General features: G+C 31.3%; 1 protein-coding gene across 2 annotated transcripts in view; it reads right to left on the bottom strand.

Annotated features, from left to right (window-relative positions):
- Positions 1-5,387: 5,387 nt before the first annotated feature.
- Positions 5,388-12,530, bottom strand: part of LOC137658681 (major facilitator superfamily domain-containing protein 6-like) — a 32,065-nt gene continuing 24,922 nt past the window's right edge. For both annotated transcript variants that reach the window (XM_068393657.1, XM_068393656.1), the window contains exons 8-9: positions 8,389-8,556; positions 5,388-6,884 (exon numbers count right to left, since the gene is read on the bottom strand). In XM_068393657.1, coding sequence (XP_068249758.1) covers positions 6,637-6,884; positions 8,389-8,556 — 416 coding nt within the window. In that variant the 3' untranslated portion in view covers positions 5,388-6,636. The remainder of the gene's footprint in view (positions 6,885-8,388; positions 8,557-12,530) is intronic.

The following is a 12,530-nucleotide window of genomic DNA, read 5'->3' as shown; positions in this document are numbered from 1 at the left end:
AGATTAGACATTTTTTGCAAAGATATGTAACATAAACAGGTAAGGCCACTCTAGCAAGTTTCATCTGGTCATAAAGAGTTCTTATGCAATGATTCTACGCCCCCTTTTACTGGGTATAGTTGCAGGCGTTTCATTCTCTACATGTTTCAGTTACTTACGTCAAGAATCTCATCACCTGTCCTTGATTCTTGATTAAATCCAATATATCTTAAAATGAGACTAGTAAGACAAATTTCCATGGCAATTCATCGTACTTTATTTGTTCTTTTCCCCTGTGTAGATGAACACTTGACCAATAATTGTATGAGAAAGGCAGTCTTGATTTTCATTGCATGTATTACTATTACACTTTTCACTTATCGGGACTACTTCTTTCCTTAGTAAATATTCTTTCAGACTACTTAAAATTTACTGCGTTGGGATAAGACGTCTTAAGCATTTCAAAAAAGCATTTCGGATCATCCTTATCGGATGATCTCCGTTTGGCAACATAAACTCAGAATCTATTAGGTTAGTCCTGACCAACTTGAGTAAATGAGGATCTTCTGTAAAAAGGAATATCTGTATGTCTGCACTAAGATTCTGGGTAGACGTTTTCTCACATAAAGGGTCAATTACAATTTTTTTTCCACAACCTAAAATTACAGGGCCCCAAATCATGCTCTAAATAACCTGCATATTCCACTTCTTTTATCAAATCATTTATTTTCAAATACTATTCCTCAGATAGTTGTCATCTTGGTTTGCTTTTGAAAAAAAAAAAAAAAAAAAAAAAAAAAAAAAAAAAAAAAAAAAAAAAAAAAAAAAAAAACGTGAAATCAAATATAATCTACATTCTTTATCAAGTTCTTCTTTTTCGCAATGTGCTAACCAATCAGTCAACAATTATCATTCGTAATGATGATAATAAATTTGATTTTATTTCCATCATTTGGTAATTATAATTGTTTTCATTGCGAAGCAGTGGAGAATAATTTGTAACAAAAAAGGCATTGCGTCTTTTGTCAGAGGCCTCTTACTTTAACTTGAATTTGCAGCAAATGAGACTTCATATCATCCATGAAATCACTGTTTACAAAATGAACAGAAAAAACCACATCATTTTAAAGATTCATTTTATGAGCTCGACGACATGCTCGTTTCCAACGCACTCGAAAATTAACATCTTTTAGAAAATTGAAATATTTGATGTCTGAACATTTTGTTTTCAGTTTTGTACTAGAACGCCCAAAGACTGAACAGTTGTTGGCCATTTTCGTAGAAAAAGTAACAGAATAATAATACAACAATATCCCTGGGAGACAAATATAATAAGTAGATCTTTAACTCTTGGACTCAGTCCCTGAATATTGTTTACTGGATACTGAATACAATCAAATATAACCTTTGGGATGGCTAGACTGACGTCACTGACCGCGACCTTTAAATTTTAATCTGCGCACCGTCTGACTTGTTTCTTTAGACTTTGGTCTTCACACGAGCGAATTTTCTCAGAGCATCCTGATAGTTTCTATAGCCCCAGGGCCAATACAAAGAGGTCAGACGGACAGAACTGTCACCTTTCCTCTTCCCTTTGACTGTGACGTCATGCCAGCCTGACCTGTCAACTCTCGGGTGGGCCGTAGCCTTGTGTATTAAGGCGTTATTGTTGTTTCCCTTTAAAGTAATTATTGCAACTAACTACTTAATCTGATACTTCCGTTATCAGAAAATTCAGAGAATGGCCGAACAATTTTGTTTTGATAAAATAATATTGCTGTAGACTTAGCAAAGCAGCGTGAATGGATTAGTGTGTATAGAAAGAAACACGGTTGTAAATGTAGCTTTTATTAATAAACATAATTTCTATACATTTGAATGTAGAAAATAATCTTAACTTATTTTACAACGTCTTGATTGAAGGTCTCAAAATCTATAAGTATTTACAGGGATTTAAATATCTATCTTAATTTTTTTCTTTTTTGTATCTTCCTGATCAATTTGTATTTTGGTCTTTCTCTTCTTCATGTTAATAGCATTGTTTAAATGTTTTAGTCTAAAATATTTAGAGATCTTTACGAATAATTCAATAATGTCTTCAGGGACCTTTCCTCTTGATCGTTGCAATTCAGCAACGAGAGTTTTTCTGCATGTTGTGCCTAATGAAAGTGATGACCGGTGAATTGTGTTGATGACTTCTCATACGACAATTAATTGTGAAGAAAATTCCTCTGATGTCATATGCAGCTCACCTCTGTTAACCATCCCAATCCATACCACGATTCATTTGTATTTTACATACTTTCATCTTTCTTCCTAACTGTAGATATTTTGTAGAACACTTTTTGAAAATATAACCTTCTATATATTCAAAAGCCTCATCTTCAATTACAGTGGAAGCCGTTTTTTTTCTTCTCTTTATCCAGAAACTGATTGTCTATATCTTCTGTGGGATATTCAAAATCTATATCTTTAAACAATGAACTGGCCAGTTATATTTTCTAATGACCATTCTCTATTTTTAATTTCATGCTGACTCCCTTGTCAACATATCCTAATTGTTTCTCTTTGCAGTGATGTTTGTTTTTGTCACTAATTGTTTTTACAAGTTTTGCGTGAATCAACGACTTAAGCCTAAACTTAAATTTAACAGAATTAGGGTGATCGTATGTGCCCTCCATTTGCCTTATGCAATCGAGCATATGCTCTAAGCAGTCTTGATTCAACGTTTGCGTCATAATATAATATGCATAAAAGATATCTTTAACCCTATTCGAAAAACAAATAATTAACTTGCTAGAAAGAATTATGCCTTTTGAAATTTTTTGGAACATCTCATTTTTTCTTTTTTGTGAATATACTTTTAATAAAGTCATTACCTTCTCCAAAGTATTTATTTGATATTCTTTATCAATCCTCAAACCATTTCTCGCTGGTACATCGCCATACATGTTACATGTTTGAATTCGATAAATCAATACAGTCTTTTATCACCGAGATAAATTCATAGGTTGCTTGACAGTAATTGGATTCCAACTGACCTCTACTTCACAAATACCTTTGAACACTTGCACAATATGTTAATAACTGCACATGCAGTCTGTGCTGTTCATTAACAGATAGGCGTTCATTGATTTTATAAGCCAACCAATATTATGTATTAGATTTTGCCAACATTTCGTGGATACTTGTGTCACAGATAAAATCACTGCTCAGGCAAAAGCCTGAATCAATTAGGTTATTCCCGACTAATTTTTTAATGGATAGCGTCGGCAAAAACAAACACACTCACTGTATAAATATCACTGTGTGTGTGTATATATATATATATATATATATATATATATATATATATATATATATATATATATATATATATATATATATACAGATACATATATATCTATATATATATATGTATATATATATATATATATATATATATATATATATATGTATATATACATATGTATCTGTATATATATATATATATATATATATATATATATATATATATATATATATATATATATATATATATATATACAGATACATATGTATATATATATATATATATATGTATATATATATATATATATATATATATATATATATATATATATATATATATATATAATATATATACAGATACATATCTATCTATCTATCTATCTATATATATATATATATATATATATATATATATATATATATATATATATATATATATATATATATATATATATATATATATATATATAGATAGATACATACATACATATGTATATATATATATATATATATATATATATATATATATATATATATATATATATATATTATAGTATATATATATAGTATATATACACACACACACACACACACATATATATATATAAAATATATATATATATATATATATATATATATATATATATATATATATATATATATATATATATATATATATATATATATATATATATTGAGTGTGTTTATTTGCGTTTTTACACATGAGAATAATACATATGAAAGATAATATTGGATTGAGACTGTCTTGGCAGAATTGCGTCATTTTTGCTGCAAGACATGAGACACATACATATCTCCCTGTCAGCACTTGGGTTCTTGAATGAAAGTGTGGTGAGCGTGATTGGTGACTCACGGATAATCCTCTGTCCGACTGACCTTATTTATTGGGTCCTTTGACAAATTGACTCGCCAGATATTACTACATTGGATGCTTCTCTGGTCACGGGTAATTTTTCCTTTACCCACACATACACCAAATAGGTCTATTCTTTACACATTTTCCTCTTTCCTTATGCGCTTCACAACACTAAGATAACCCAAAAAAAAAAAAATATATTTTTTACTTAAAGGGTTAACTACTGCTCTGTATTTGTTCAGTGACTACTTTCACCTTAGTGTGAGTAGAAAGACTTAAGCTATGGTAAGCAGCTCTTCTGACACACACTCTCAAATCAAACTATTGTTCTTAGTACTGTATTGCCGTGGCCTCTGTTCCATGGTCTTCCACTGTCAGGCACACTATTGTTTGTTTCCTTATCTCTATTTCTCACTGGAGTATTTTCTCTGCTGGAGCTCTTAGGCTTATATCATCGTGCATTTTTTAGATAAGGTTGTAATTTAGCTAATAATAATAATAATAATAATAATAATAATAATATTAATAATAATAATAATACCTGTGGGAAATAATTCCGGGAAAGGCCTCCCCGTTTCTGATTTCCGGACCCGAGCCTGAAGGATAGAGCGCCAACACTCTCACACTTGACAAACTAGAGAACCGCAACGAAGACGGTTTGCTTTCCCTACACACGTTGAAGTCCAAAGATTATTCTATACCGGGACTGTCGGCACCGATATCACCTTGATGTTCAGACGCTACTCCAGGACGCAGAATAGTAAATCCCAATCAAGTGTGGTTGGACTGAATCAGTTACGTTAACGACAGTTTCACAAAGAGTTAGGTGGAGCAGTACTGTAAAAGTCAAAATGTCCTAAGGACCACCAGGAGGTAATACCGTAGAACATTACAATAAAGGATTGACACCGATGGCTTTAGATTGACGTAAATATAAACTTCCCCTTAAGTCATATCTCACCTTATATGATAACTCATTTAGTCATTTCAAAATGTAAAGGTCAAGTTAAAAACGGTTAATAATTTTAACCTAAAAATGGCATTTATTTCTATAAAGTACAACAGGAATTTTCACCTAACTGACACAGGAAAAAACAGCAAAACTACCTAATTGAAATTTCAATAAAGACCGGATGGCATATGAAAAATGAAAAATGCCAAGAAAATGGTTAAATCAATTAAATTGTAAATCAATAATCAAATGACTAATGAACCAATGAAAGTAAAAATGGTGACTGAAATAATACCAAAAGTTCTACTCACTACTTTGAACACATTCCTCTCGGGCAATAAAATTTCAAACTTGATAGAGGGGAACGGGAACACAACTTATGTTAATGGACATGCCACGAATGATTAAACCAGACAGTTTGAACATGACTTCCTAGCTAAATGTGCAAATCGTCAAATAAAGGCTAGAAAAAAAGGGGGGAACAGTTCCTTGGCCAAGGTTGAGCACCATCAATTAGTACTCACGCTCTTGAGGGTTGATTGTAGACGTAGTGGAGGCATCTTGTAAAATGTTAAGAACACGGTGCATCTTCAGTTCTGCACTGACGTGTTTTGTCTTCGTAGGTTTATCTTCTAAATAATGGCACAAAGTAAGGCATACTGTTGGTTAGTAAATGGTTGACCAACATGTAGTTGAACCGACGCCTATGTTAAAACGACGTCTCAGATGAAGAAGATATGCCTACGTCCGCCTTCCACGCTTCCTGGTTTTTAAATGGGCCACTCACACGCTTCTACCTCCCGCCGCCGAGTTGGTTCAAGCCGCTCGAGTCTTCTTCTTTAAATTTCTATGATTACGTGGTTTGTTGAAGGGTGCTTTTTTTATAAATACAAGGATCATTCTTGAAACTCCAGGGGAAAGTAATTATAAAGAAATCCTACTGTCTGGCTTATAAAATTAATATACATACAAAAAATTAAGTGGCGTTTAGTGATGTTTAATAACACAGAAAACAATCCTAGCTAAACAGACTTATAAATAGGTACTGAGATGTAAATAAAAATAAGCTAAGATCAATGAGTTACGTAAATTAAAGAGTTACTTAAATACAAACCAATTGTGGTTAAACATCCAAAGCTTCAAGAGCATTTGGAACAGAACGCAACCAAGTGCTGTTATTTTCTTAAAAATTGTCGACGTTGCATCGTCAGAACAATGTACTGTGAGCTCACGAAATGAGAGAAAATCATCTACAGAGGAATGAGGTGATGAAAGGTAAAGCATTACATGGGAATGATGGACATGTTAGCAGCAATGAATATTTAAGGGTATAATAATGAAGGTTACAAAGGAAAAAAAAAGAAAAAAAAAGAGATGCTTAAAACCCAGAAAATAACAAACAAAAAATAAAAAATGGAATAACGGAGGTGACTAAAACAAAGCGTGGAAAGAATTTCCACAATACCATATATCTTACTACCTATATCACAGTCACGGATTCATCTATATCACTTATCATAAGTAAACAAAGATTACTTTAAAGTTCAGCTTCACATGCTTCGTTGTCAATTCCTGAGAGCTCTTTGTTAGAATTGGCTCCCTTTTGTTCTTGCTCAGGCTCATGCTCAGTAGAGTTGCTTGTAGACCTGTATTTCTTCAGTGCGTAATATGCTGAGCAATAAATAATAGCAGTTGCAACAGCTACAGAACCCCAAATTGCTAAAATTTCTTTGTGGGTTAGGTATTTCCTTAACTCTGTTCCAATGAGGGTACCCAGCATTCTTCCTGGAAAGAAAATTTTCGGTAGAGGGAGTTTTCTACAAGTGTAACTCGTTTTGTTCATTATATGACTAAATTACAACTGAAATATTCAGATATTTTTACATATAGTATCATAGACTAATGTTTATTGGTTCCTTAATATATCCTTGTGTAAGTTGAGTGATGTAATTTCTAAGCTTGAAAAGCAGGTTTTTGTCAGGGATATCATTTTAATACAATTGTAAACAAAAATAGCTTCACTATTTCCGACATTAAAAATTATAGCATAAAATCACTTACTTTTAAAGTAAAGAATTATAGCAGAGAGGGAATAATACGAGATCAAACTTTACACAAAATTTTCCGAAAATTTCCATTTGAAGATAGGAAGAAGTAAGGCTTTTAACTTCTTCATACTTTAAGAGGCCCTTCATTTTAATTTAGATACAGTGGATACTTAGATATTAAAATGAGCTTTGAGTTAGGAGTCCATTACATCTCTTTATACTCAACAGTTACACAGAAGCCATGGCTTTTGAAGATCAGAATGATTTAATGATAGTGTTCAGGTACCTTGAATAGGGTCAGTAACAGTACAGCTATGATAAAAACTGAATCTTTCCTAGTTTATAGGACCATAAATGTGAAAACGTGCTCTGGGAGGGAATTAATTCTTAGACGTATGTGGTTTCTGGAGAATAATATTCATAAGTGAAATAATAAGTAATCCACCAATACAATTTGATATGAGTATGAAAGAGATGTAATTTCATGACGATGCCTATTTTTAAGTGAATCAAATAATTCTCAGGCTGATCTGAAAAAAAACAAGATAAAATTGGAATCGGATGAAGGAGGGTACAAAATACAGCTATGATTGAAATGAGGATAAAGTTTAATATTTAGAAGTTTTGATGATATCAAATGAAGAGATGGAGAAATCATGAGCTAGGGTTGATGACTCCAACGTGGAAGGGGATTATAAGGAAACCAACCATTAAACCGAGTTTTAAGACTTGCAATAGATTGTTTGTGGTTTAGAAGGTGTAGAACAGTCAGGGGTAGTAGGACAAAATTGCATGTTTAGTGAAAGGAAAGGAAATGGTTTTTCAAGAAAAGGATGTCAAAATAGAAAATTAAACAGTTACTGTACGAGAGGAGGGATATGGAGGTCCAGGAAAAAAATGAGAGAAGAAGAACTCAATTAATAGAAATACAGGAGTGAATTTGATCTCAAGTACTCGAGATGAAAATATAAGCTATACCAGTGAGAGTTATATACAAAAAGAGGCAGAGCTGAATAAAGCTTGAGGGTAAGAGGTTAATGTAAAGATAGGAAGATTTGTAGACAAACAAAGAGGGTAATGGATCGTAAATTACCGAAAATTGACTGGAAGACAAATTGAATACTTTGGCATGGTTACAATAGTGTGAGAAGTATATTAGGACAAGGTTGTGACGATAATGGACGACACAAGTACCGCAAAAAATTTAATGCAATAACAGCAAAAACCATAAAATAACTAACCAGCGCCGTCATGTATTATTGCGAAGAGTCCTCGAAAAGAGGCAATTGTTTCTGTCGGGACGAGGAAAGTGAAATAGGCCATAGATGATGTCATGAAAAAGCCATTAGATGCCGATCCTACTGCCTCAAGCGGTAGAATCCACCAAGGGTTTTCAATAAGACAAACTCCTGTGAAGAAAAAAAAAATAATGAGGACTTCATCAATTCAAAATTTGGACTTTTTATTATAACTGGAAACCTGTTCTTTGATATTTTGGGAATTTTTAACTAATGTTTTATTTATATTTTCTACTTTGATTGTAGGTGTTCTTATGAGAGACACTTGCCCTCAAGCAGTGTAAATAGGTTGCCTAGTTTTAGATATTAAGATTCCATTGTTACTACTAAAGAAATATATTATGATTCCATTGATTGGACATAAGAAACATATTATGATTCCATTGTTTATACTCAAGAAACATTTTATGATTCATTGATTGTACTAAAGAAACATATTATGATTCCATTGATTGTTCTAAAGAAACATATTATGATTCCATTGATTGTACTAAAGAAACATATTATGATTCCATTCATTGTACTAAGGACACATATCATGATTCCATTGATTGTACTAAAGAAACACATGCAAACATCCACACACACACATTTGTAGGTAAGGAAGGTATGTATGTTCATGTATAAAATACTGAATAATCAATGTTTTTTGTCTCCATATTGATTATGATTGGCTATGATCTGGGTCTCAGAGTGAATGGAAGATATAGCAAAGAGGTTCCTAGAAAAACATTCATATACTTTATCTACAAAATCATACAAAGTCTCCAAGCACCTGGGAAATGACAGTCCATGAATATTCCATTATCTTGATGCCATTTCTAGTTCTCTAATTTTGAATATTTAATTAAGAAAGGAGCAGGTTTTGGTGTTTACCAGCCACCCGTTGAGATACTACCGCTAGAGAGTTATGTGGTCCTTTGACTGGCCAGACAGTACTACATTGCATCCTTCTCTCTGGTTACGGTTCATTTCTCCTTTGCCTACACATACACCGAATAGTCTGGCCTATTCCTTACAGATTCTCCTCTGTCCTCATACACCTGACAACACTGACATTACCAAAAAATTCCTCTTCATCCAAGGGGTTAACTACTGCACTGTAATTTTTCAGTGGCTACTTTCATCTTGGTAAGGGTAGAAGAGATTCTTTAGCTATGGTAAGCAGCTCTTCTAGGAGAAGGACACTCCAAAATCAAACCATTGTTCTCTAATCTTAGGTAGTGCCATAACCTGTGTATCATGGTCTACCACTGTCTTGGGTTAGAGTTCTCTGGCTTGAGGGTACACTCGGGCACACTATTCTGTCTTATTTCTCTTCCTCTTGTTTTGTTAAAGTTTTTATAGTTTATATAGGAAATATTTATTTTGGTTGTCCTATTGTTCTTAAAATATTTTCTTTTTTCTTGTTTCCTTTCCTCACTGGGCTATTTTCCCTGTTGGAGCCCCTGGACTCATAGCATTCTGCTTTTCCAACTAAGGTTGTAGCTTAGCAAATAATAATTATAATAATAATAATAATAATAAAAATAATAATAATTGATTGTGTTCAGATTTATGTTGGAGAAACTGGTAGATCTATTCCTCAAGGATTTATGAACATAAACTGTCAGTAAGATCTAAATATCAGGATTTGAGATTATGTATTAAAAAGAGATCAAATTTTTAACATTAAGTGGAAGTAGCCAGAGCTATATTTCAAAAGTATTTGTGTATTTTAAAAGTAAGATTTAGATTGTATTTTCAACAATCAGATCAAATATGAACCATTCCCCAGGATGATAAAAATATGATTTAGACAAACTAATATTTAGATGCATTGTCAAGCAATCTGTACGCTGTCATGGAGGAAGGGTTATTTTGAAAACTACTTTTACGTTATAGGAAAACTGGCCAATATTTGTAATCCTACTTAAAACTGCAGACATCTACACTTTCCCTATTCAGCGGGAGATTTGAGATGAAAAACTCAACTAGTTCAATGCTAATGTGGTCATACACACACACACACACACACACACACACACACACACATATATATATATATATATATATATATATATATATATATATATATATATATATATATATATATATATATATATATATATATATATGTGTGTGTGTGTGTGTGTGTACATATATATATATATATATATATATATATATATATATATATATATATATATATATATATATATATATATATATATATATATATATATATATATGCGTAAAAATCACAGGAAAACGTGATGCTCAGATGCAGAAGAACCACAGGGAAAATGAAAATACGAACTATACGATTAAGTCCTGACTAGTTTCGTGATACTTCATCAGTCCTCTGAAGAAGTATCACGAAACTAATCAGGACTTAATCGTATATTTCGTGTTTTCATTTTCCCTGTGGTTCTTCTGCGCGCACACACACACACACACACACACAGATATATATATATATATATATATATATATATATATATATATATATATATATATATATATATATATATATATATATATATATATATATATATATATATATATATATATATATACATATATATATATATATATATATATATATATATATATATATATATATATATATATATATATATATCTATATATATATATATATATACATATATATAATATATATATATATATATATATATATATATATATATATATATATATATATATATATATATATATGTATATATATATAGATATAGATATATATATATATATACATATATATATATATATATATATATATATATATATATATATATATATATATATATATATATATATATATATGCAAAAGAACCACAGGGAAAATGAAAATAGGAAATATAAGATTAAGTCCTGACTAGTTTCGTGTTCACGAAACTAGTCAGGACTTAATCTAATATTTCATATTTCCATTTTCCCTGTGGTTCTTTTGCATCTGAGCATCACGTTTCCATGTGATTTTCAAGTGTATATATATATGTATATATATATATATATATATATATATATATATATATATATATATATATATATATATATATATATATATATGTACATATATATATATATATATATATATATATATATATATATATATATATATATGTGTGTGTGTGTGTGTGTGTGTGGGTGTGTGTACGCATGGAAAAGTAGCCTTAGAAATTCTACCTCTAGCCTCCACACCTACTGTCTCATGAATCTAACCCAAAGAGACCAGATTTATCCAATTCTTACACCAGGCTTAGCCGCTCAGCTGATGCTATCATCCAATATTCTTCCAGGGTTGGTGCAAAGAACATGCTTAGAAAGTCTCTATCACTCCATTATTATCGCATCTATAAAAAAGAAATTTATTATTATCCCATGTGTTATCATTTACCACTAACCTGCTTGCTCTTGATATCTTCCTAAAGCTTTATTGACAAAATCTTCTAGTTGTAGTTTCATTGGCATGTCGTGAGTTATGTAGGTATAGCAATACACTTAATGCTAGAGAAATTTTAGTGCATCTGGTTCCCGAATATATTCAGCCTGCTTATTGCTCCAATGTAAAAAGACATGCGTAGGATAATATTGTTCCTTAATATTTAAAAATGCACTAGAGAATCTTGCTATATCAGTCAGTTCAAGCCTCACTAACAAACTGAAAGGTCATAATTCCTTTTGCCTACAGTTTTACCTTCATTTTAGTCATTTACTTCAACTCTTATTTTTCCCAATTCCCTTTCCTCTATCTGGCCATCTAACCCCCTTAAATTTTTGTTCCATGCCTCAGCTGCAGCTGGATGTTTTAAAGACCTCTATAGTTTCATCACAGGTCAGCAGAAAATTTTATCTCAATAGTAAAATATCCTGTCCTCAATTATTCTTTCATAGAAGAATTTGTTTTCTCACCAAAAAGCCCATTATAATTATAACTTGTACATCACCGCGTCTCTTTGCTACTATCACGTGTATATTCTGGTAGCCTTTTGAAAACGCTGTGGAGGATTGATTTTTGTGTTAATTTTTATTTTATTTTTTGTTCCAAATCTTTAAAAAATAAATAAAAATAAGCATTTACC

This window comes from Palaemon carinicauda, chromosome 19 (genome assembly GCF_036898095.1).
Source record: "Palaemon carinicauda isolate YSFRI2023 chromosome 19, ASM3689809v2, whole genome shotgun sequence".
Taxonomy (NCBI): domain Eukaryota; kingdom Metazoa; phylum Arthropoda; class Malacostraca; order Decapoda; family Palaemonidae; genus Palaemon; species Palaemon carinicauda.
This window is presented reverse-complemented; position numbering and strand designations above follow the sequence as displayed.